The sequence below is a fragment of the Miniopterus natalensis genome, chromosome 12, assembly GCF_054644295.1.
Source record: "Miniopterus natalensis isolate mMinNat1 chromosome 12, mMinNat1.hap1, whole genome shotgun sequence".
Taxonomy (NCBI): Eukaryota; Metazoa; Chordata; class Mammalia; order Chiroptera; family Miniopteridae; genus Miniopterus; species Miniopterus natalensis.
Window position 1 is genome coordinate 74,612,294 of NC_142092.1, and position 26,222 is coordinate 74,638,515.

Below are 26,222 nucleotides of genomic sequence, written 5' to 3' on the forward strand. Positions count from 1 at the left end.
CGGGGCCTTCTGGAAGGCAGCATCCAGGACTCCAGCCTGGGGTGGCCCCTCTGGCCCTGTTGGCCTCCAGCCCAGGTCCCCACTAGGCCCTGGCTCCAGATGTGGCTCAGAAGTGAACTGCTGCTACTGGCCTGAGGAACTTTATGCATTTACAACCTCCCCAACACTCAACTTCCCCCATATCTCAGGCCACAGCCCCACCGCCACACAGCCCAGAGGAAGGGCATCTGGGGTGCCCTCCAACAGAAACTACTCAGGAATTAAGGGCAGGGAGCTCCAGGACCCTGGGCCTGGGCAGGGGTCACTGATGGTGAGCCTACACCCATACCAGCACCACACAGACCCAGGCTGGTGGCTGGCATACCCACTGGTTGCCTCGTGCTCTGCCCCAGCTGGCACACCAGGGGCTGCCTGTGTCCTCTCTGGGGGAGGGGCCTGGGCAAAGCCAGGGAGGGTTACCTACCAGCCTCTACACAGCCCGGAGGGGGAAGGGAAGCCACAGAAAGTGCAGCCAACAGGTCTCCCTCTGAAGCCACACATGACTACTGGAGGGGGGCAGGAGAGGAAACCTGTATTGTTCAGGATCTGAGGCAGCAAACAGGTGTCAGGGGCAAAGCCCTGGCTACTCAGCCCCAAAAGGCTAGGGCATTCAGGCTCTATGGCAAAGGGGTGGCCTAGGAAAAGCTGATGTCCAGGACTGAGTGGCTAGCGGGTAGGGTCCTGAGAGATGCCCTGAAACCGGTGTGCCCCGGTGCAGTCCATCTGCACCCGTCACCACCCACATATCACTGCTGTGTGGAATGAAGGCTGCTGCCCTGTCTCAGGACATCAGCCCAAGATCTATAATTTAATTTATCCCTATCTTTCACTTTCCACCCAACCCTGGGGCTGCCTTCCAAAAGCCTCTGGTTCCGAGAAACTCTAGAGCTCCAGGTGTGCTGTCCATAAACTTTAGAGGGAGGAAGCTCCGCTCTGCACCCCTCCCAACACCTCAGTGTCTCTGCTAGTTGACATTTCAAAAGAATTACAATTTTTCAAATGTCAGTTTTATTTCAAAATGTGCACATTATAGTTTACTTAAATACAAAATGTTCACTTTCTTTGCACGTAAGAAATTTCACCGACACTTCCATGTCAAATAGCTTTTTAATCAAAATTCTTCCATTAAAAATAAATACATTTAAATTACTGAACTATTATATTCATTGTCTCAATACTTACAACTTTAGAAAAGAGACCTAAAGGTAGCATCCAGTTATGAGCAGGCCACGTGAGGTGGGCAAGACTGCTCACACTTGCAGGCAAGTGGCCCCCATGGCCCCCGTGGCCCATCACTTCCCAGACCACTAACAGTCTACTGGAAACCTTGCCCCTCCTGACGTCATAAACGTGTCCCTCAAACAGTGGTGAACTCTAACTGCAACATTACTATGAACCTTAAAAGCCAACATTGTCTGTCAAGTGGGTTTTGATGTAGGATGGTGCACACAGCTTACAGAGAAAAAGACATTCCACACGAGCCAAGGCAGCTTAATGAATGACTCTGTTTCCCTTGAACTCTGTGTAAATCTGTTCGTTTTCAAGTTGAAAAGAAACAATATCACGTCTTCAATAACCCAGGCACACACGATATGTGAGTTTTAAACCAGAGGCTTCTAGGGGTTAAAAAGGTATCAACCAACAAGAAACCTCTGGTGGCAGAGAAGCAAGCAGAAAGGTCAGAGGGCAGGGCTCCTGGCTTCCGCAGCCACACCTTCCACTCAGGTGGGCACCAAGCTAATGACAGTGCTAGAGGCACCAGCTGTCCGCCTCCCCCATGCTGCAGCAGAGACATGGGTGTGACAGTGGTCTTACAAACACTCGCAATCAGCTGCAATGAGTGAGCACAAGTACAAAACAGGCAAAGTGGGGAAAACTACCTTCCACTATCACATGCCACAGGCACGTGGGGAAAACACGGGGGCAGACACTGAGGGCAGACACGGGGAAGACACGGGGCACACACAGGGATGCAGACACTGCTGAGCTGCTGTATAAGGGTCTCAATGGAAACGCCCTGGGCAGACTTTGTTTATGTGTTCACTTACCTCTAAATGCTTTGGGTTTTACAAATAACGTGTTAAAATCATTAAATGATAAATAATTAATCACCAAAGCCTGGGGAATGGGCTCTGTGCCAGGGCCCTGCATAAAACATCTTCAGGGCAGACAAAGTTTGGCCTTACAGGTGCCAGGGAGACCACCCGTGTACCACCCACTCTGGGCTCTGGGCAGTTAGTTCAGCAGGGGCTGTGGGTGCTGGGTGACACAGGGCCCCAGGTGAGAGCTCTGCTCTCCAGCTCACAGAGGTTTCCCTAACTGCCCAGGGAGGACAGGCAGACTGCGATGGCCCTCGCTCACTTAGCTCTCTCATCACCAGAATGACAAACAATAAGCAAAGGCACTGTCCCTGAAGAATATGGTGAGCCACCACCGTCCCTTCCAACCACCGGGTCCACCCCATGGCAGGGGTTATTTCTTGAAATGCAGCAAAGCCAGAAATCCAGTACCCGTTCTGCGCCAGTCCATGGCTGCATCTAATCACCCTCCCCCTCCCAGTGGGGGGACCGGGTGAGTTTTTCTTCAAATCCCAAGACAAGGCTTTGTGGAAGGGACATGGAGTTCAGTAAACTCGAGACAAAAGTGGGCACAAAACATTTTGTTCATTTGGCCTGGAATCCCCACCCCCTAGAAGAGTAAAAATAAAGAAGTAGTTTTGCTATGCATCGGTCAAAGGCGTCATTGAGTCTGCCAGGAGTGCACAGTCCCCAGCCCGGACACCAAAGCTGCCACCTGTGAGAGCAGGTCCGAGTGTCTATAAATCCCTGATCAGAAACGTGGAAGCTGCAGGCATGTCCCAGGCCTGTTCAGCTCTACACGGATGGGTGGTAAAGCCGGACTTTCCACCGCTTGGATCGCACTCGGAAGAAAAAGAACATCACCATCAGAAACAAGGAGGAGGCCACGTAGAGCACGACACAGAGGCTCATGTCTAGGCTGGAGAAGCCCATCCCCAGAAAGGGCGCGGCCACCTCAGCCTCCCTGCGGCCCTCGGGGCCAGGGCCGGCCAGTCCCTGGTGCGGCCTCTCTGACAGGCGAGGGGTGGGGGGCAGCAGGCTCTGGGCCCCGCGGTCTCTAGGCCTGCCTGGGTTGGCAAGGCCTCCCTCCTGCTCCTGGGCCTCACCTGCAGGGCCATCCTCACCCTCACCTCCCAGGGCCGCAGAGTAGGTGTGGATGAGGTTGTCACTGCCATAGTGCCTCTTCAGGAACAGCAGCACCTGGTCTTCATTCCAGCTGTCCAGGCCCCTCATTTCCTCATGGCAGGCTGGGCAGAGGTCCGGAGTGGGCCATGGGACCTTTGGAAACCTGGGGTCCTCGCTCAGGTGGCCTGGGAGTGGGAAAGAGGCGGCAGTGAAGGGGCTTTCCCTCGACCTGCCACCCACCCAGGGCCATAGCCGTGCAGCCTCCCTCCCACAGTCGGTCAGGCCAGTGCCTGCCTGTCCCCACCCTGTCCACCCTACCCACCTCCACTGCAAACTCCCCGTGGGGTCTGGACGACGCCCACCCCCCTCACCCCCACCTTTCCTGCACAGGCTGCAGCCCGCTTCCCTAAAGCACCCTATATAAATATTGTTTCTTCCCTTACACCCTTGGATGGGTCCCCATGGCTACACTACACTGCTACTCACCTGGCCAAACCCTGCTCCTATCTGCCCAGCTGCTTTACTTCCCAAACAGTCTGTGCCAAGTTCTCACCTTTGTGCCTTTGACCTTGAGGCCCCCTACTCGATGCCCCCTCCAAGTCCGCTTCCCTCAGGGTGCAGCTGAAGCCCACAGTCCACAGAGAACCCCAGAGCCCCTGCCTGGACACTCGCAGTCCCAGTGTTTCCACATAACTTCAGGCACAGGGGGCTCGTGCAGGGCCCTCCAGGCCCCTAAATACCCTTTAAGGCCCTGTGAAAACTATCTGGGAGTGAGCCCTGTTTCCTCCAGGAAAAGCCAAGAACCACCATGTGCAGAAAGATAAGCACAGCTGCTCCCCATCCTGCCCCAGGGGCTCCATCAACAGGGTCCTTCCCAATTTCTGTGATGCAGCAAATGTCTTTACAAAATTAAAACGCACACAATTCTCAGTGGCTGTGTCCTCAGAACTCCCTGTGATAAATATATCCATCCACAGTGTTTCTGGCAGTCGTTAAGGAGCCATCATGGGCTGTGCGCTGCACAAGAGGCTGGGAGGGGGATGCAGACCATGGGTGGCCCAGGCAGGCCCTGCCCTCCGGCGACCTGTAGAATCCCAGCGTAACACCGGCAGGAAGGGAGGCTCCGGTCAGGTCTCTGGGTTTCCAAGGAATTTGGGTCACAATCCAGAGGCTAGAGGTGGGATTGGGGGACTACAGGATCTAGGAGACAGTTACACGGGCTGTAGAAAGCCTGTTTCTGCTGCAGGGTAGTGACATGGGGGCACATGGGGCTCCTGGAGTGGGGTGGGCCTGCTTCAGAGCTCAGTGCTGACAGGATAACCAGGGACCTTGTGAGGAGCGATGGTGGCAGAGGAACAGAGACAGCAAGGGTGGTGCAGATGGAGAAGTCCCTGTACCAAACCCACCACGGAGGCGCCTTAACCTGCACTGACAGCGATGAGCAAGTCCCAGCAAACAGAAGGGGCCATGGGCATGTGACCACAGCTGCAGCAGGCAGCTCTGAGTGCAGAGAGAAACCAATTTTCTTTAGTGCTTCAGTTGTAATATGTTTTTATAATACAGTGGATTAAATAAAAACCAACAGTTTAGTGGTGTTTTCTATTCATCTCTATTAAGATTTACCTCTCAGTGGAATTATTTTTAAGCCTAATTTTAATCTGCCACTGATTTCGGAGCAGTTTGAATTACTTAACTCTGAGAAAACGTATGTGCCCGACTTAGGTTTTTAAACAAAGCCATTTTGAGGAGTTTGATTTATAGTCTGAAAGCAGATTTTAATGACACTAAAATTCCTTCCTGAAAATTAATTATAATCTAAGTCTTCCAATGCCAATCTTACTGGGGACCCGAGTGGGTTCCTCAAGGGCAGATAAATGATGTGCGTCAATTACCATGCGGCCTAGGAGCCCCTGAGTGAGAGAACAGTCTGTAAAGCAGGACCCAGGAGACCCAGGAAAGTCTATTGTCCGGGCAGCTCCTGGGCAAGGTCATCATGAAACTGACATTTGACCAGGGCAGGCGTCCCAGCTGTGAGTGTGGAGCAGGAAGCCTGGCACAGGGTGGGCAGGCAGAGAGGGACCAAGGCCATCACTGTGTGAGCAGTGCTGCTGCCCACAGCATACGCTTTGATGGGGCGCAGGCAGGGACACCCGGGCACAGGCCACCTGAGTGGCTTCTGCTTACCTGCCAGGCGGCTGTTCACTAGGTTATGTTTCTTCCAAAGCCAGAGAATGGCTTGGTCTGGGGTTTTTACAGAATCCATGGATTCTTTAGCCATTTCCTCAAAGTGCTCACCACACTCCTTACACCCAAAGAAGGTGTGGATGTACCTCCTGATGGTCTGCAGCACTGCCTGGGGGTCGTCTTCAAAACCTGCAGAGGAGCAAACACTGTGGGCACCGTGGGATGAGGCACAGATGTGTCTGTGTCCATGAGAACCTCAGGGCTCCGGGTGGTGTCGGGAGCCAGGAATGGACTGAGTACCTGACATGAGAAGGGGACAGTCCCACATGTCTGCACAGACATAGGAAGGAACCAGTGCCTTCCCAGATGCCTACTGCAGCAGGTACTCCTGGCCTCTGTGGCACTGTGCTGAGCGAGCACCTGTCCAGCCACAGAATGAACATGACTCTAAGGACTTTCAGGGGGACAAGCTGCACCTCCGACCAGGTTCCAGCCTCATGGCCTAGAGCCAGGGGTCTGCTGAGGGTCTGAGCCCCAGTGCTATTTCTCCCGCTTTCACAAGCGACCCCCAAAGGCTGGTGCCTGGGCCATGGTGGCTGCTCCTCTAAATTTGTGCTTGTTTAGCTTTGAAATCCTTGCACAACACAAGCTCAAGTGTGAACATGGCCTTAGCTCGTGCCTCTGGGGGTTGCTGCCAGCCCTGCAATGGTCTTCCTGAGGGGGCGGTGCTGGTGATGGACTGGTCAGCTGCCAGGGCTCCTTCAGGGAACCTCAGGGTGGCAAGGACCTGCTCTCCTTCTAAACAAGACTGCACCTCTGCATGGGGAACTCTGCAGCATCTACCAGCCACACAGATTACAGCCCTGTGTGGTGCCAAAGTAAATACTGCGATGTTTCAGGACAGCGGCTGCCCAGAACAGGGAGGCGGCAGCCAGCATGGTACTAACACGGGGACCCTGAGAAAACCAGAGGCAGCATGGGCTGGGTCCAGCAGGCACCTTCAGACTAGTACGGGGGACTGAGCATATGAATGAGACTGAGATTAAAACAGATTAAATGTCAGCATTAAAAGACATGCAGCAAAATAACTGGGGGAAAAACACATGCTTTTGAGACTGACTCCATCTTAATCAGTAGCAGGCCCTGCATGTGGCCTCTTCACAGCCTGGTGTGGCCCTGAAGCCTGTCATGGTTCTGCTCCCACGGCCCATGTTCACAGCCTTGTGAGCCGAGCCTGGTGGGTGTTTCAATGTCTGTCACTAACCTTGGCGGCCTTGATTATTTCACTGAGAGGAGTGAGCTGAGCTGGCTTCTCCCAGGCGGAGTATTTCCAGGGCAGCCGGGTGGCGCCCACAGCGAGATGACTATGTGCATGCGCTTGGGGCTGGGCCTCTGTCCTGTGGCCCCTTGCCTGCAGCCAGCAGACCTTGGGCTGACATCTGCCACGTGTCACTGAGTAATCCCCCTTCTCTCTCCAGAGCAAAGCGCTGCACACTTGGACCTCCCTAATCTTTAAAGTGGACAAGAACCACAAAGCTCTACCTGAGGGGGATTAGGGGATGCACAGGCTTTTAGTCGATGGGGTTTAAATGTGCAGTAAGGAGGGAAAAAACCTCCCAAGACATAATCCAGCATCTCCGTCTGACCCAGTTCTGCGGCATGAGATGCTCTCCCAGTATTGCTGCGATTTACGTGGCCTCCACCAGGGAAGACCATGGCATCTGTGCACTGTGCTGTCTCCGCCCTCCCCGCCCTCCTGACATCAGCCTCAGTTCTGCACCATTTAGTGGAGTGTCCTGGGGATGACCTGGCCCAGCCGTCACCACACTGCCCTCAGAGCATGCTTCCTGGCAGGACCCCTGGGAACTTGAGCCCTCCAGGTTGCGGCTCATAGCCCAGAGGTGGGTCTGCAGCTTGGCTGGCACAGACCTGGCTGTGCTTGTGCTCCGATTTCACCTTCTGTCCAGGAGCTCAAGGTTTCTCCTGAAATCAGGCTGCTTTTGTTTATGTATGATTCTTAAGAGAATTTGAAGTTTGAAAGCCCACCACCTCTGCCCCCACAAGTCCACTAAAAAGGAGAACTCCAGCGTTGCCTTGAGGAGAGCATGGGTGGTAAAAATTTCCGAAGATGGCCACATGCCCCTCGGCACGGGACTCTACTTCTCCACCTCACATAAGGCTGGATGAGACTTATCTGGCCAATAGGATGTGGCAGAAGCGATGCCATGAGCCTCCGGCTGAGGCTCTGAGAGCTCCTTCCTGAGTGTGGTGAGGAGCAGGCCAGCGGCAGGGCTTGGACCTTCTGAGTCCAGATCAACCCAATGACATATGCTGCCTTACAGCCAACCAACCCTCTGCTGAGCTTCCGATGGCACCAGGCAGGTGCCACCATGGTATATGTGTCAGGGGGACTAACAGCGTCCTTGGCTGTGTGGGGAAGTTTACCTGTGTCATCCAACGCTTCTGGGTGGGTCCCAGCCCGGACAGTCAGAGTGTGGAATAACTTCCAGAGAGAACAGGTGTAACCCCTCAATTCCGGTCGGCTTCCCTGACATCCAACCCACTTTATGTGATTAGTAAGGAATACTCCAGAAATCTGGGAAAAGAAAGAATTAACAGATAACTGCTAGAATTAAAAATAGCTGGTGAATGTCCTGACTGGTGGCAGTTACACATGGGAACACTTATCAAAACTATAAGAACTCCCAACATGCTCACACCAGGTACATGCTGATCATGACCACAACCATGACCATGACCACGTCCTGGCAAGTATGGCCCTGGGTTTACTTCGTTATTAGGCTCTCGGAGACCCTCACTATGGGTACCCTGCCTGAAAGGCAGCTCAGCAGGGCTTCCATACTCTTACTAAACACATCATTTTAATTCATTTTTAGGTGTAAAACTCAGTTTACTGAAAATTTAAATAAAGAAAAAAGGCATGGTGCCACATGCTTGAGAAACCACCTCTGCCTGCGCAGGGCGGGCTGTCACGAACTGTCCTTGACTCAAGGACTCAGCAGGAAGCGGAGAGCACCAGAGGCAGAGGAGGGAGTGGACATACAGTCGTCATGGGCTGACAGAGGACAGTGCGGCAGGAGCCAGGAGGGTGCTCACCCGCATCTTGTTGTTGACCAGGTCCAGGATGGCATTGTAGGGGACCCTGTCCAGAGGCAGGCTGGCTAGCCACTCCTGCAGCATCTCCAGCAGCTTCCTGACGGGTGGCCGGCCAGGGAACAGCTGAGCGAGGAAGCACTGCACTTAGACTCTTTGGAAAGGATGGGCAGCACCACTCAGGTTTCTAGGCAAAAGTGTGCAGCCTGCTGGTTCGCTGAGTGTTGCACCCAGGCCTGAGAAACCCCAGCCCAGCGACCCCAGCGCTGCAAGCACATTGCTGTTAGACGTGCAGATGCTGCTGCCAATGGGCTCCCAGCCCTGAGCCAACCTCACGATGATGAGGCTGAAACAGCAGTGGGAACAGTGCACTGACAACCCCTTAGATGTTGACACAGGCCAGCACCACTATCAATTCACGCGTATTTAACTTCAAATTTGAGTCAACTTTAGGGAAATGGTTAAGATGATGGACGCCCTGATCACAGAGCTGATCCCGTGTCACACTGGACTGAAAGACAGCACAGGAGGCCAAGCAGCCCTGCGACGGGCAGGCGAGCAGGATGCTTTCTCTGAGGAATTGAGGACGTCCCAGAGATTCCTGAATTCTGAACCCACAATGGGATCAAAACCTGTCCAAGCAACTTTCCATTCACCTGAAACATACTAAGTGACTTGTTACTCCTTTCAATATAAATTCTACCTCCTAAGTGGACTCTGACCACCCAAAGTGTTGAATGTGATGCTCTGTTTAGGGACCTTGTGTGAGGCAGAAAAACCTTTTACAGTTGAAGCCTCCTTATCTTTAGATAATAGCAAGTATTCTGGCTGCAGTGCTGTGGTGGCCACTAGGTCTCCATTGTGGAAGCAGCAGGAACAAAGGACCCTGTTCCGGGCACACTGTGACTGCAGGTGGGGGCAGGCTGAGCTAGGCTATTCCAGAGGCCAGAGAGCAGAAGGGCCATGGCCGCGTCCAGACAGGGCTGCTGCGCCAAGAGAACAAGGGCTCAGGTCTGTCCCTAGGAACCTGAGGGATGGCCTCCCGCTTCCCGCTGCTCTGCCCCCCAGAATCGTTCTGGGCCAGAAAAAGACAGGGAGCCTTAGAGATAAGAGCTCTTGGAAGGAACTAAACTTGAGCTAACACACGAGTCTCCTACCCCGCTACCTGCTACTCAAGGTGAAGGACCGGCCAGCCTAGTGCACAGGTTCAGGCCCACACAGCAGACCCCAGTGGACAAGGATGGGGCGCTGTCTGCACCCTCCCTGAGGGAGCTGCCTGCCTGCTCCCTGCTCCCCAACTCCCCTTGTCATCGGGCTAGTGGTTCTGGCCACACACGGAGTCACAGTGCCACTGTGTTTCCACCACACTCACCTCTGACCTGGCAAGTGCCTCTCAGATCTCCCCCTTCCAGCCTCACACCTGCATCCCCCCTGGGACCCCCTGCTCAGTGCACCTTCAGGGTGGTGTCTGCACAAGAGCATGGCTGTGTAAGCCACATCCCGGTGTTCAGAGCAGGACCAGGCCCACAGTTGGCAGGCAGAGCCTATCCACTCAGGTAGGCTTCGTTCCCCAGGGGTCATGGGCTAAGCTCCCAGTCCAGAGCAGACCCTACATACCTTGGCAACAATGGTAATGAAGTCCTTGAGTGTTTTCAGCTCAGCTCCAGCCAGTGTCCTGTGGGCGGCCAGCTCCACCCTCAGGAGGTAATGCAGTCCTGACTCCAGGTCCGCCATGTACAGTTTTGACCTGAGATCAAATGTCACAGAGCCAGGTGTGAATGACCTTCTCTTTACATGACTCCCCCACTCCTCAGGGAGACCTCGCTGGTTCCTCAACAGCCAACAGTGTGGCTGCTGGGCTTTCCAGTGGACCCAAGCTGCCAGTGAGGCGAGCCCCACAGCCTTTCTGTCCCAGCCATGGCCTCCCCCACGTGCTCACTCCCCAGGCAGCTCACGTCCAAAGGGAGCACTTGCCTGTCAAACTCTCTCCACACCACAACTTCAGAATTTTCTTCTTTGTTTGGCTTTTCAGGCAACGAAAGCGATTTTTTTCTCACATCCGGCAACGACTTCAAATAAGAGGAAAAAAACGACCGGAGAGGCTTCATACTGAGAGGAAGGAGCAGGTGGGTGTAGGCTGAGCCAGTGTCCAAAACTAGCCCAGAGCTGCCCAGTCACCCTGTGTCCCAGGCTGAGATCAGGCCCCCTTCCCAATGGAGAGAAGCTATACCCTGCCCTCCCTGCTCCACTCTTGACTGCAGGGGCTGTGGGTGTGGCCTTGGAGCTGGCCCTCCCCTGAGGACATAAGACAAACACACACAACCCTAACACCAGCTGCTCAGTGGGGACACCAAGTTGGTCTGTAAAGCTGGCTGAGCATCTGTCATTATCAGCTTTATGATTATGGACTTCATGGCCTCAGTTGGCTCCCCTGAGCCTGCTGCGCACATGGCCCCTCAAGTGGACAGGGTGGGATACGCTCCGAGGATATAAAGGCTGTACTGAGCACATCTAGTAGCTCAGAGATCATCCAAAGTGTGCAGGTAAAAATATCATCGTTATGTGCTAAATTGTACAGATAACACTTTCAACATAAATCAATCATTTTTCTTCTAAACAAAATGGAAGTGTTCAGGGAAGCTGTCGAGGGCAGTTCTGGGCTTTGACCCTGGCCCCGGCGGCGTCTGCTACAGGGCGAGGTGCCTCAGGTGTGCAGGCCCAGGTGCTTAGAGCATCCTAACAAGCTGGACTGCAGAGCATGATACAAGATGGCCTAACTCCATAGAGAACTTACAACCCTGAATTCCGACTCTTTTGTTAAGAACAGAAATACACCTTAGGAACTGTGGTATGTTGGGGAGGGCACCCTGCCCAGTTACACTTTCCAGCCAGTGAAGCAGAAGCCCCTTGAGGGAAGGAAGCGTCCTGTCTCCTCACTGCTATCCCAGCCTGTGGTGATCACCCGGCAGGGCAGGCCTTTTTCACCACTAAAAGGGGGGGACCTGGCAGACAGCACAGGCTTTGGGATGTGACCTAATCCCTCACCTACGACCTTTCCCACCCTTTTACAAGTTGGGTTTATCTTGGGCCCCAGGCACCCAGTGCAGAGGCAAACGATGTTCTGGTTTCTATGGTCTCAGCAAGGAGAGTGGACTGGGAGGGGACGGGGGCCCGGAGTTCACCTGTGCCCACTGCTCATCTGGAGAAAGGGGGCGTGCTTGCCCCACCAACACAGAATGGACCATGTCTGGCCCCGAGTGAGCTCCCACCTAGAGGGGTTCCCAGATGTCACCACCATTGCAAAAAGTCCTTTAGCCAAACTACGCTTACATGTTAATGAACCCGTGGGACCCATTTGGGTAAATCAAGTAACAGGAAGGAACAGAAGAAGCGCCAAGTTTCTCCAGGAAGGCTCGGTCCGTGTCCAGTGCTCTCTTCACCACGATGTTCTCGTAAGGAATCAGATCCAGAATCACCTGGACAGGGAGAGAATGCGTCACCTCCCCTGTGGAGGCGGTGTCCTCAGGAGGTGTCATACCAGTGAATGGCCTGCTTACAGAAATCAGAAACGACGCCACCAGGAATAAAGAGTCTGCACCTGTCTCTATAACCAGCCATCACTGACAGCTTAACTTCTACTGCACGTTAAGGCAACTGGATGAGACGTATACCACGGCAGAAACTACAACCTGGTTCTGAATCTCAGGCTGTCAGAGGAAATGCCTGGCAGTGACCCTGGAGCCAGCACGTCCTCCACCCAACTGGCCATCAGACAAGGGCCCTCCCACCACTGCACATGTGGGGCCACCCCCCCCAGCAGAGCTGTCCCCTTCCTGTGCCCGAGGCATGAGCCCTGCCCTTGGGAGGCCAGCAGTATCCCCAAAGAGCAGCCGGGCTCTGGTCTCTGCCCTGTTCCCAGATCTCACAGATAAACAGCCAGCTCGGCAGGGGGCAGAGGGAAGAAGCTGAGGGCTCGGCTCCAATACTCGGAGCTAAGGAACTGCTGCCAACCACCCTGGCCAACATCTCTCTGGTCCCAGGATCTCACCACGACAGGCAAAGGCAGAGCTGCAGAGCACACACAATGGCTGAGGAGAGCTGAGTCCCACGAGAGATAAAAACATGTTTTACAGAACCTGGGATTTGGCTAAAAAGCTGAAAGTTCAGAAAATAGTGCCCCCCCAAAATAAACAAAAAATCTTGTAACAGAGCACAAGGAGTAAAGCAGCACCCCCAGACCCAGGTCCCCAGCCCTTGGAGATGTGCTCCCCACCTGTCTCCTCCATAAACTAGCCAATTTGATAACACAACTGCTGTAGTTCTCACCGCCCAGGAGTCTAGTCCCAGGCCCCATGCCGCGCCCACCATGTACTGGGACCCAACAGGATAAAGACACAGTACCTCTCGTCCAACATACGAGCCGTTGCTCTCAAACAGAACAGCCACATAGCGGCCATCACGGTCGTCAATGAGAGAAAGAATGTCGCTGGGCCTTTTAGGAGGAAAAGAGGCTTTTAGTGCTTTCAAGAGCAGTGAGCTGACCGTCAGACACCAGGGCCCATTCCACTTAATGCACATCTTCGTTCTGCAGAACTAAATTCATCTCCTAACCTGTTTACAGATCTACGCACCGAACAGGGTCCAAAGCTGGGCAGGCAGGAGGCCTGTCTGCATCTGTGTGGTTCTGCAGGAAGTCAATCATGGCTTGTCTCACGGTCTGCAGCTCTCTGTTGGGTCCTAGGGGAAGCAACCATCATCACCATGGTGACATCCCTGCACGCATGCCCCACCCCAGGGACCCAGTGGGGGTCCCCTCCCCCAGCTGGTACAGACAGGGGTGGAGTCACACAGCAGGAGGCTGCACAGTGACCTGCGTGAGAACAGGTGGGAACAGGGATGCATCTCACCACTGGGTGGAGACACGTCCAATTCCACCCATACCAGGTTCCCACCAGGCAGGACGGTCTGATTAGAACTCGGTCACCTGTAGGCTGACTGGTCATGTTCTGGGGCCTGATCTGGGCGCTGGCTACTGGGTGGGCCCACCATAAAAATTCACCTGGTGTGCACTTCTCCATATCTTTTTGATTAAATGTTTACTTTTAAAAAAATGTCACCACTGTGTTTGCCAAGGACGACAGAGCACAAAATACAAACTTCCTGCTGAGACTGTGCATGTCTGAGTTCTTACAGGTGACGGGACAGGGGGGCTGGTAGCAGTGTGTGAGGTGGGCTGGGGACAGGCCCATCAGGCCAGTTTGATACATTGCTTATGTCCTTACCTTTAAAATCCTCTCCAGTTGTAAAGTCCTTTGTGAATGCTTTGAAATACTAAGAGGAAAGACACAGAACAATCAGCAGTAGCCTTGCCTGGGGTGTGTGTCAGTGTTTGATCTTTAAGTGGCAAATGAGCACACAGGTATCTCAAGGTCACCTCCCTCCAGAAAGTCTGCATGGACCCTCGAGGACCCAGGTGAGAAGCCCAAGGCTGTGTCTCTGTGGACACTGGGCTTCCTGCCAGGCTTACAGGGGGGTGGTAAGCATCCATCAGAACTCTGTTACTTACATGTTCTCACCCAACAGGGCGAGAACCATGCAGACAGCGCCTCTCCTGGCCCTGGTGTGGAATGTGTGCCCTAGTGGTTTCACTCTAACAACACAAAGGGTTCTGGGGGGGATGACAGACACAGAGAAGGGTCTCTGAGCAGAAGGAAGAATTTTACATTAAAGTTAAAACCCTCTTCATGAAAACACACACTAAAGACAGTTATGAGGCCAAGTGCTGCTGACACACGACTGAGAGCAGCTGAGCATTGTGGACATACAAGGGGCTTCTGGCAACGAGTCAGAAATGGACAAATGACCCAACAGGAAATGGGTAAAACAAGTGAACAGATGTGTCACAGATGGGGTGACACGAGGGCCACAAACAGATAGGGTCACTGCCCCTGGTCAGCGGGGAATGTGTTGGTGCAGCCCTTGCCCAGGGACACATTCCCAGGCCTGTGCCCAGAGGGACTCTTGCCCACACAACAGGGGACACGAGTGAGCGTCTGCACAGCAGCCAAACCTGAATAGCTAAGTGGCAGTCATGGAGGGGATGGTGAAGAGTGCTCCTGTGACAGTGTGGTGACTCTCAGCAACCTATCAAGTAAGATAGAGGCCCCATGTGCACAGTGAACACAACCACACAGGAGCACATATTCCAGGGGGCCAGACTCAGACAGGAGCCAGAGGACAGGCACAGGGCTTGAGGAGGGCTGGGCAGGGAGCAGGGGGTGAGGCTCCATGAACAGGGCAGGCAGGGGAAGCACTCTGGACGCAGCCACACAGAGCATAGGGCTTTAGGGCTGAAAGGGGAGGGGTCACGAAGCCTCCTTACTGCCATATGCTCATGTGCAGCCCTGTGACAGAGCACACGCACATGCACGCACACACCATGTACATGGTTCTCCGCCTTCCAGACTCGTTAACCTTCTGCCCCCTAGTGGGAGAGATGGACACAAACCTGTCTGTTGGCCCACATGATGTGCTCAGGACAGCCAGGCTGGGCACATATCAGGGAGTCTTGTGGGCAATCGGACAGGTCAGTACCCATGGTACACAGAGGGGCTGCCTCATGTAGGCCACATGTGGGGTTGGGGGAAGCATGGGGCAGAGAGACCCCAGACCAGACTCTAACAACAGTCCTGACCACCCCCACCCACAGGGTGCAGGCCCCACAACGATGTGTCCAACGCCACAGGGTGGAACAGAAGAAGAGGGACCCTCTGCAAACAGAAATTCCCATGTTTGCAGAAGCACCCCAAATAAGGAAGATGGAGGAAGCGCCTCCGTGACTCCAACTTAGATGGGAGGGGTCCAGGTGGGAGCCGCGTGAGGATGGAGGGCGAAGGGCACTCACGCGGAAGCTGGGGTAGAAGTGGATGTTGTAGGCCTGGCACACCTCGTGGTTCCTCTCCTCCGCACAGTCTAGGGCAGCCACTCGGATGGCGGAGGCCCAGTCTGAAAAGCAGGGGGGAGACCTTCAGCATGGCAGTGCTAGGCTGGCTGGCCCCTCCCCTGGCCCTTCCGTACAGCTGGGAAGAGGTACAAACCTGGACCCTGTCTCCCTACTGGTGCCAATGGCAAACTGGACTTGCTGAACTGCAGTCACGCTGCAGCCTCAGCGCTGGCTGCAGTCTCCCCCATAAGGGACCGAGCTGGTACCAGCCGCCCGCAGCCCAGGCTGCTTCTCTAGGACGGTCTAGTGCCCACAGCAATGAGTCAGCACCCTGGTGTTACAACACCTATGAAGTGGTTCCCAGTACTTTTCCCAAGATGCCCCCCACAATCCCGTGAACACTGTCACCTTCCTGGGAGTAAAAAAGGAGCAGTTTTAATTACATATACATTTTTCCTATCTTTAAAGTGTTTTTTAAAATCCCCACCCAAAGATATGTGTATTGCTTTCAGAGAGAGAGGAAGGGAAAGAGAGAAGCACTGATGTGAGAGAAACACTGGCTGCCTCCTGTACTCACCCGAACAGCGAGGGAACCTGCACCCTGGGTGTGTGCCCTGGCGGGGAATCGAACCTGCAACCTTTCGGTGTACAGGACGACACTCCAACCAGCTGAGCCACCTGGCCAGGGTTGAAGTTTTTATTTAGGAAAATTCTCAACATCTGAATGAAACAGAGATAACACTCCGTCGCCCCCGTCAGTGCCAGAGTAACCACTCCGTTGCCCCCGTCAGTGCCAACGATGACCAGCTGCCGTGTTGTCCATCAGAATGCCCACCCACTTCCAGAACCATCCCCCGGCCAGCAGTCACTTGGCTATGCCCAGAGCTGCACCTCTGAAGGACAGGGCTCTCCACCCAGCCTTAGCACTGCTGCCATCATGGCAAGTCGTCTACATGCTCCACCAGCAGGTATCCAGGCAGGATTCAAAGCTCCCTAATTGTGTTGTTTTTGTTTAAATTGTTTGAATTGGGTACAAATGAAGCTGTCCATTGCAACTGGTGGATGTGTCCACCATCTCCTGCCCCCAAGCCTGCACTGCTCATGGGAGGACAGGGTCCTGTGCACTGTAGTCTCCCACCAGCTGGGCTCTGCTGACTATACCTGGCCCCCCAATTTTCTGTAAACTTGCGTACCTATGTCAGACTGTGTCCGATTCTTCTGGGGAGATGACTTCCCAGGCAGAGTGCATGCTCCCACCAGGACGTGGGTGACCCCTGTCTGCCTCCCTTCTGACTGACCACCCTGAATGCATTAATTCCTGAGGGCTGCAGCCAGGTGGGGTGTCTCCCTCCTCCGGCTTCACTTACAGGCGGGAAGCTCCTGTGTTCGGAATCTATGCTCATGGCGACCCTGAACGCAGCTCACTTGGGAGTTAAGTGCCGGCTCATCCCTTTAGTCACCTGTTTCAAAGGAACGGTTCCGAACATCCTCCAAAGGAGACTCATGAGGTTTTCCCTTCACAAGGTTGGTTCCCTGCCTCTAGGATGTTAGGATTGATTACACCTCCCTCCTGAATGCTCCCTGGCCTGCCAGGACAGCCTGAGGAAGCAGGACCCACGCGCCAGGTGGTGGCCTCTGCAGAGCACACAGTGGGGACCAGGTCATCCCCAGGCCAGGTGAGTCCTACTCGCCTTCTGCCGTGAGTCACAGCTGTGACTTTTGAGTGGGTCTCACCACTGCTTGTCCCTGGGAAACCGACGATGTTGCCTTGTGTTGCCAGAGCATGCATTGGTCTAAACCAGACCAGTGGTTAAAAACCAGCTGAGTTTCCTCTGAGCTCCACTATGGTCTCAAACTTCAGAGGTTCCGTGAAAAACACGCCTGAAGGAGAGAGGATACTAACCAGTCCCTAACACCACACAAACGCAGAGGCTTGCTGCACACACTACCAATTCAATAACTGCTATCTTTCACCTACTGTACCATTTCTGTTTAAACAGGCATACTTTTTCTTCCATAATTATAAAAAAAATTAACCAACATTATATAAGGCAAAGGGTCAAGTAACATGAACATAAAGCTATGCTTTCCACGACCAATGACCGAATATTATGAGCCTCGGTAAAACCAATCCATGTCCTGAGAACATTTTAAATGGATGGAAAAGAAATGTTACAGACCCTCCAGAATCCCCGGTCACATCCTCCTGGAGGCTCGAATTACATGGGCCAGAGGAAGGACAGTTAATACCCTGGTGCCAACAGCACAGCAGATGGCCCAGCGCTGAGCAACGTCCCGCACCTTCCTCCAGACACTCTGGATGCGGGCCCTGTCCAAGCCTGTTATCTCTGCTGCTCACCCCACGCGTGTCACAAAACCCCCATGGGTGCTACCTCCCGGCTCACAACCCAGGGATTCACTGTTTACTGGGAATTTCCATGACACACTTTCATGCCACGCTTAAAACACTGCACCACTCAGAGAGTAAGCAAATGAAAACGGGTAATTCCGTGCACACAGCACAATCGCGGGAAGTGTCAGGCTGGCCCAGAGTCGGAAAGTCAGACAAACACTGCAGGGTGCTTGTGGGGACCACACCCCATGAGTGTGCATCTGCTCCCCCATGTATCAGCTGCTACCCTGGAATTTTCCCAGAGCGAGACTCCAAATGACACCTAGAGGGGTGTGCGTGTCCCAACCCTGGGGCTGAAATGCTGCCAGACAAATCTGACGTGAGAGTGGTGTCGGTGCCTCAGTAACCCTCCCAAGTTGTACACAGCACCTGCCTGGTAGGAATGGCCGTCGTTCTACAACTTCGTCCCCCAAATGCAGAAGCCAGGGTACAGAAGAGTCCGTTCCAGAACGGGAGGCTCAGCATGGGTGGGCCCCTGGCTCTGGGCACACAGAACACCCTAATGTGAACATCGTAACCCCACTCTCCAGCCGTGCAGATTTTGGAGGACCGGGGCATGGATCACTGCAGAGCAGAGGCCTTTTCCTCATCCAATTCCCAGGGGGAGGGCGGGGGGGAAGGGTGGCTGACCCATTGCATGTGGCTCCCTTACCTTTCCTCTAGGCCCCACCTCAGCCCAGACTGTTCATGCCACCCGCCTACTTGCCATCTCTACTTGGCTGTCTCAGGCATCCCTCCTGAAATGCAACCAAAGAGACTGATTCTCTGCCTCCCCACCCTGTGTCCATCGGCCCAGAGGGCCCAGCTGCCTTCCCAGGGAGGGGCAGAGGGATGCAGGGTGGTGGTGAGGGGGGGATGACACAGTCTGGCTGCAGAGAACCCAGACTGCAGAGGGAAAGCAGCGCCATGCAGACGCAGTCACCATCACCACCTGGGTTTTCAGCCTCCAAAGCTCCGCTACCTCCGGGCACCCAGCAGGCAGACCCTGCCCTCTGAAGCAGGGCACAGGGCTGGAGTGAAACAGGAGAACCTCGTCTTCCCGCAGGTGTGCAACCAGCTGCGCACCCAGTCCCGTGCAATAGCATTCCCTCAGAAGGCAGTGGGAAACCTCCAGCTGACGCCTCTGATAAAGGAAACCCTGGGGCATGACTCTCAAAAGCCAAAGTCCCTACTCGGACAACACAAAATACACAAAAGCAGAATGAACCGGCCGATGGCCTGGTCGGGGCTGGGGGGACATGAGGCTGTGAACAAAACAGCCCGGCTGAGACAAACTTGGCATAAAGCCCTCGAAGTCTCTCACACGTTCCAACTGTGGCCTTTAGTTCTCCAGGGAGCAGCCAGAGGCCAGGTCACTGGACACCCTCTTGTGCCCACTCTTCCTCTCGTAGCTCAGGAAGAAGTCTGTCTATAGGCCTATGAGCCTGGAGCTGCTGCTCCCACCTGCTGCCTGGTCCATGGGAACCCCTACTTGACCACTCTGGCCCCTTTTAGTTCTCTGGACACAGCAGTCCTAGTCCTGCCTGTCCTGGGGCCGTTGCATGTGCCATCCCCTCAACATGGTATCCCACACTCAGCTGCTACACCTCATCTTTGGACTCTCAAATGCCTCCTCCAAGGCTTTCCTCCACAGCCCTATGCGAACCCCATCACTCTATTTATTTCCCAGGACTTATCACCTGCAGCCAACCAATCTGTTCACTCTGTTTTCTGTCATGGTATGTCCTCCCCCTGGGCAGTGGTGTCACTGAGGCATGCCCACTGGTCACTGCTTTCTGCACCTGCCACAGTGCGTACTGTAGGGGAGCACTTGGGACACAGTCCATGAATTACTGCAGAGCAGACATCTGATCTCACAGGGAGCTCGCTGGAGCACACTGGCGGGGACAGGATGGTGCGGGGGGCCATGGCCTGCCTGGCTTCTAGGACCCCTGAGAATCCACAAGTCCATTTGCAACCTCCACTCCACATACACCCGTCCCCCGGAACTGGGCTGCTGTCCTGGTGGAGGGGCAGGCTGACCCTCACCAGGCCTTTGTCTGTCTTTGAAAGAAGGCCTGTCTGTGCGAAGCCACCAAACCCAGACAGGGAGGATTTCAGTTACAGTCCCTGCAAGTCTCGGGCAGATGGACGGCATTCAGGGAACACAAAAGAGAGACACTCTCCATTCCCAAGTAAAATGCAGCCATTTCAAAGGTCTGCTTCAGGGTATTTGCCCCATTCAATGGGGACCCTCCCCTCCTCCTGCCCATCCCACCTGTCTGGATCCCCCCACACAAAGGAGACACCCACTCTGAACTGAAAGCACATCGTCTGCTTTCACACTTCAGGCCACCCCGGCCACACAGGGTGCCAGTGGGAGGCTTCAAGGCTGCCCGCCAGGGGCACAGTGGCCACAGCCTACTTCTCATCTCCACTCACAAGCCTATTTTTAGTACCACAGGCTTAAAAAAATACTTTCGATGTAATTAAGCTTCCAGATACAGTAGACTAAAATGTAGTTCAAGTTTACTTGCCAAATAACCAATTACTTAACCTAACAGGATTAAACCTTTTACTATTACTTGTCAGATTCTAATGAAAAGTCTGTGAAAGTCTGATTTCTGGTCAAACACCAGTTAGTTCTAGACGATGACTGGACAACTTATCAACCTCCCAGGTTTAAGAGAACACACAGGACTGTTGTGTTCAAGGCACAGAGCCTAGTTCTGGCTTCTCCATCCTTGTGCAAAGTTAGGGCGATGTGGGGGTTCCTAATCCCATGGTCCAGCCACAGGAGGGCAGTGTGCTCTCACCTGGTGCAGGTCCTGTCTGGGCTAAGCTCCAAGTTCAAGCCACAACACAGATGGGTAACACATTCAGCTCCCAGACTAGGAGGGAACAGCACAGATTATGTAGAAGCTCCCACTCAGAGTCCAGGCATGCTTTCTGAGCCCCCCGGGGCCCAGGGCTGGGACTGGTCCGCTGTCCCCAGCTTTCGGCCCACCGAGGTTAAACTCAGGCTGCTTGGGGTCCCAGCGAGCAGGCACTCCGGGGTGACTCCAGGGACACGAATCATGTCTTGCTGGTTAAGTGCTGAAGCATCACAATGCTGTGAGATGGAAAAAGCTTTCGAGAACAAGTCCGCACATCTTCAGAGCTGAGGCAGGGCCAGCAGCATTGATGACCTGGCTTCTTCCACTCATGGGCTGTTTCTCGAAGAGGTGGAGCTCCTCTAGACGCAGTTGTAATGAAGCCAGGTCTCACAGGCACATCCGGGCTCACAGCAGGAGACTGCTGCTACTGCCTGCCTCTCACCTGCCCTTCCAGCCTCTGTGAGCCCCTCCAGAGTCCAGGTGAGCTCCCACAGTCCTCCTGGGGCTCTCCATCCAGCCACACTCCTGCAGGTCATTCCCGTGGCCATCAGCACCCATCCTCCTCCAGGCCCCCATTCCTTCTTCAGGTGAACAGACACTGGGTCCGTGGGGAACACCGAGTGCCCCAGTTCATCACCAAGAAGGCTGCAGCCTTGCCACACAGAAGTCCAGACCAGGTGATGAAGAGCTCAGAGGGAGGCAGGACTGAGAGCCAATACCACGCGGCAGCAAGACGGAGTGCCTCCATCCTGTCCTCTGCAGACACAGGGAGGAGTCACCCAGCCTCTCTAGGCTGTGCAATGATCAGTGGGTGACAGCCTCACGGTAGCAGACGGGGAAGACAAGGTGTGGGTGGTGGTGACTGCCTGCCAGGTCTCAGCTCCCCTTCCAATCTCTTCTCCACAATTCCAGTGCCAGTTACAGAAAACCTCCCCCGCCCCCCCCTCCAGGTGAGAACAGATACCAAGGATACTCCTGTGCTGATCAGTCTTTGCAGAGATATCTGGGGTGGGGTGCTGCCCTAGGCACAGGTGTCTCACTCTCAGTCACAGGAGGAGTAGACCAGTGGAGCTAAGACCACAGCCCCAGGCTAAAGATTTCCAGGAACACAGCAGACTTTGTTCAGTGAGTCCTCAGAAGTGACAGGCCTGGGCCAGACCTATGTAAACACAGGAGTGACACTGGCTACACCCAACAGTAGACCTTTTGTTTGTCAAGCTATCTTATTATTATTTTTTGTGTGAGTACATTTATTAAAGCTGGGACAGTGAAACAAGGACGTGCTTAGGACAGAAGAGGCAACAGGAGAGCCTAGGCAGGGCTGCTTGGCTCACTGGGGAGTCAGAGAAAAGGGGGCCTTGGAGACAGGTTCAAGGGGTGAGCCTGGAAGGAGCTACCACTGCCCACTGATCCCTGGTTGAAAGTCCCATGGGACTCTTAGACTAGGAGATGCTGCCTGAGGGAAGAAAGGTGGGCGTGAGCTCCCAGGAGACAGTGCTCAGTCACCCTCTTATTGGAAAAACATTTATTGTCAAAATCTTGAAAATGGCAGTGAAGACTTCAAGTTCAATTCAAATCTAGGGTAACGAAGGTGCCTAAGCTGTGACTACAGGCCCTGCCCTGCCTGGGAGGAGCCCCATCCCCTGCAGATCACCCTCTGGGTGTTCTGCTCCCTCTAAGCAAATGGAGGCCAGTTAGAAGGCGACGGTGGGGGGACAGCAGGGGGAGCAGATGCTCATCTAACTCAGTGACCCCCACCCGCCACCCCAAGGCACTCTCAAGCCAGGAAGCAGAGCCTATAACACGACCATCCACTTTCTAGAAGACACTCAGGTGTAGAGACTGGGAGGAGGGAGGTGGGTAGGGAAAGCTGGCTGGACACTCTCCAGTTTCAGGTGTGCATGCCCTGGGAGGCTGACTGGACAGCCCAACTCACAAGTGACTGATTGGGACCAAAGTGGTGACAACTAAGTGAAGACTCCACTTAGACATGTCAAAGAGAAAACCACAGGCCCCAAATGGTGTCAAACTCTTGGCTTTATTAAGCGTTTGATGGATCGGGTAGCATCCCATCTAGCAACTAGAAGCCCATGACACTGAACCCTTAACACCCAACCTAGCCATAGTTCCAGCCCCTCCCAGGAGCAGAGTTTTCATCCAGTCTGGAACTTCCTGACCCACTAGTGGAGTCATCTGCCTGCTAAGGCCCCTGCCTTCCCCTGGGGAATGTGTCTGAAATAATCCACTCTTAACTTCTCAGCCCACCCTTCTGCTGATGAAACCTCCCATTCTGGACATCCCCTCTGAGAGACCTTCTAGTTGCTAGATGGGATGCTACCTGATCCATCAAATGCCTAATAAAGTCAATTAGATCTTCACATTTACTGTGTTGAACTTTGTATTTTAACAGGCTGGACCATGGGGTGACGGGGAGCTCAGCATGGAGCAGAGGGGCTGCCACTGACTCCACGGTGAGGGCGAGGGTGTGGGCCAGGGCGGTTCTTGCCAATGCATCCCACAGGGAGTGTGCTGAAACGAGGCACAAAAAGGGACCTGTGGTTAATGACACAGCAAAGGGTCAGAGTTAACGGATTCCTTTGCTGAGGTATTTTCTAGCAGTGTCATCCACGAGGGGGAGCCACTGTCACAATCCCTGTCTCCTTGGCCACAGGCCCTTTCTTGCAGGTATCGTGCAGGGTGTCCCTGAGAACAGTGACCCTCCAACTTTGGGGCTGTGCTGACAGGACACTGGGCCTCGTGCCCAGAGCTTCTGACCCAACGGGCCTGGGCTGGGGCTGACTGCATTTCTAACAAGTCCCCAAGTAGACACTCCCAGTCAGAGCTGGCATGTAGGCAGCCTTGCTGGCAGTTTGGCTCCTGGGACCCTCTGCCTAGGTCCCCAGAGATCCCTCCCTTCTCTTGCCTCCCTTGTGTTTTGGGCTACAGCCGTCTTTCACTTTTAGCGGTATCTGCCTTGTCTCAGGCCTAGTTTTTCCGGCCTGGACCTGAATAATGTCCAACACTTTTAAGATAATCTTATTTAGCTAACAGTTGAGTTAATCACGTCACTTGGTATGGATTTGACATTTCACTTTCAGAAGTAACCTTCCAAGTTCCAGAGACAATTTTCAAGACTCCTTACAGGCTGGTTCAACTAAGGAATAGTTTGCAATATTTTAATCATATTTTACGATTTTTGTATTTCAGAAACTAAACTAAAAAAATAAAAATATGCAAAAAGTAGGTGACAAATGTCTTACCAGAGCTACCTGCATTTTATTTTATTTTACTTTATTATTATTATTTTTTAAGTATATCTTTATTGATTTCAGAGAGAGGAAGGGAGAGGGAGAGTCATTGACTGGCTGCCTCCTGCACGCCCCCTATTGGGGATCAAGCCGGCAACCCCGGTGAATGCCCTGACCAGAAGTCTATTGAGATTTCCTGGACCTAGTTTCTTGGATCCTAGGTCAATGCTCAACTGCTGAGCCATGCCGGCCGGGTGAGCTACCTGTATTTTAATTGATATATGTTTCTGTCACTGAACAACAAATGAGAACCGAAAAATTCTCCATATTATCAAAGTGCTTGTTTGTTCTCAAAGCAAAGGCTTAAAAAAACCCTGTTAAGGAGTTCTCTGTCCACTTCTGTCTCTGTCTCAGTTATGACCAGCACAGAACACTAGGGACTTAAAACAGTAGATCAAAGAACAAACCCTTTAGAATGAAAAGGCCCCAACACCCTGAGCTAAGATGAGAATGCACCTTAAAGGTAATCATTTACAGTTATGCACAAAAACCCTATTTAGACTTCTTTAAAGTTTCTTTGTGAACCAGTTTAGATGCGAGAAAATTAGAACAGGGTTGGCTGTAAGACTTAAAAACAAAGGTAGGAAGGAAGCACAGCAATTTGTCACCGTCTTGCCCACTGAAATACATAATTACAGGTTAGCTCAACACAGGCAGGAGCCCTGCCAAACCTCGCTCGTGCCGGGGACGGGCTCCCGCTCCACGCGCGGACCCTCGCAGGTACCAGGCTGCACACGCCCCGCCCCGCCGCCCCCGCCGCCCTTCCCAGCAGGCGAGGAACCGGCCCAGCAAACCGCGGGCCCGCGACCGGCGGGCGCCGCCATCACAGTGCAGAGCAACAGCCCCGTGTGGGGGCATCACCACTAGTTTGCGGGCGCAGAGTTTCCAAAGGCGGCGTGCCTGAGAACCCGAACCTCCCGATGAAATGCTGGGGTCTTTTTCTGCTCCTACAGAGACGTCTCCAGAGCGCCTGGACGTCTAAGTTGGGGGGCACTCTGAGTGCCCGCTGTGCGGTCAGTCACCCAAACCAGGAGAGGACGGAGGGTTTAAAGGGGAGGCAGCTTGGGGTCGAAATGCGGATCCTCAGAGAACGGGGGTTCCAGGCAGTGACAGGGAATGACTGACGGGTGTGCGTCAGGAAACCGCCAGGACAGGGCCCGGGGGGTAACGAAGCTCTGCGGGCCCAAACCAGGTGTCCCGAGAGCCGGGAGGGGCTGGAGGGCGCCCTGTGCCCAGCTGTGGAGTGAGGGCTGGGAGAAGGGCTGTCTTTCCGACTTGAGACAGCAGCTTCCCAGGAAGGAGCCCTTGGGGGCCATCTGGGGGACCCGGGGCGCAGCCCAGCGGGGCCGAAGGGGGGCTCTGCCAGGCGGGGGAAGGGGCTCGGGAGGCCCGCGAGCCCGAGGGGCGAACCCCGGGGCGCAGGGTCCCGCGGGCGCGCCTCACCTCGCACGTCTCCCGCCAGGGCCCGCCAGGTGGGCGCGTAGCCGATGCAGTGGCCGCACCACGAGGAGTAGAACTGCACGAGCCACGCGGCCGAGCTGTTGGCCGTGGCCCCGCGCACGCTGCCGCTGTCCAGCACCCACACGGAGTCCTCGCCCGCGCGGTACAGCCGCGCCGCGCCGCCCGCGCCCGGCCCCGCCGCCGCCGCCAGCAGGACGAACAGCGGGGGCAGCCGCGCGGGCCGCGCCGAGGGCGGGCGCCGGGCTCGGACCGCCGTCCCCGCCGGGGCTCCCGGGCTGCGCGCCGCCCCGACCGCGCCGGACGCCGCCATGTTGGAAGTGCCGCGGCGCGCTTGACCTTTCACCCTGGCAACCGCCGTCACTCGTGCGGCGCGCGCCCGGCCCCGCCCCGAGCGCCGGCCCCGCCTCCTAGGTCCCCCTTCAGGCCCCGCCCCCCTGCGCTCCCGGCGTTGCCGCTCCCGCCCCCACCGCGGGCTCGCCCCGCCCCCGCCCACCCGAGCCAGGCCCCGCCTCCGGCCCGCGGCCTCCCCCCAGCGCCCCGGCCTCTCCCCAGCGCCCCGGCCTCCCCAGCCGCGGTCTCCCCGGCTTAGCCCGGGGAAACTGAGGACGCCCAGGTCTGTGCATTGCGGAGAAGCAGCGCGTGGTTTTCACGGCCAAGTGTATTCCGTCCCATTTGCCCACCAGGTGCGGGACACACCTGGAC

At 54.7% G+C, this 26,222-nt stretch overlaps 1 protein-coding gene across 1 annotated transcript; it reads right to left on the reverse strand.

Moving 5' to 3' along the window:
• Nucleotides 1-1,029: 1,029 nt before the first annotated feature.
• On the reverse strand, nt 1,030-25,869 carry QSOX2 (quiescin sulfhydryl oxidase 2). Its single transcript, XM_087823111.1, has 12 exons — nt 25,503-25,869; nt 15,445-15,545; nt 13,823-13,871; nt 13,172-13,277; nt 12,942-13,032; nt 11,871-12,016; nt 10,515-10,649; nt 10,158-10,287; nt 8,544-8,666; nt 7,872-8,022; nt 5,427-5,615; nt 1,030-3,427 (listed from the first exon to the last, which is right to left on the reverse strand). The coding sequence occupies exons 1-12, from the start codon at nt 25,828-25,830 to the stop codon at nt 2,913-2,915; spliced, it is 2,064 nt and encodes a 687-aa protein (XP_087679237.1). The 5' UTR covers nt 25,831-25,869; the 3' UTR covers nt 1,030-2,912.
• Between the last annotated feature and the right edge of the window lie 353 nt (nt 25,870-26,222).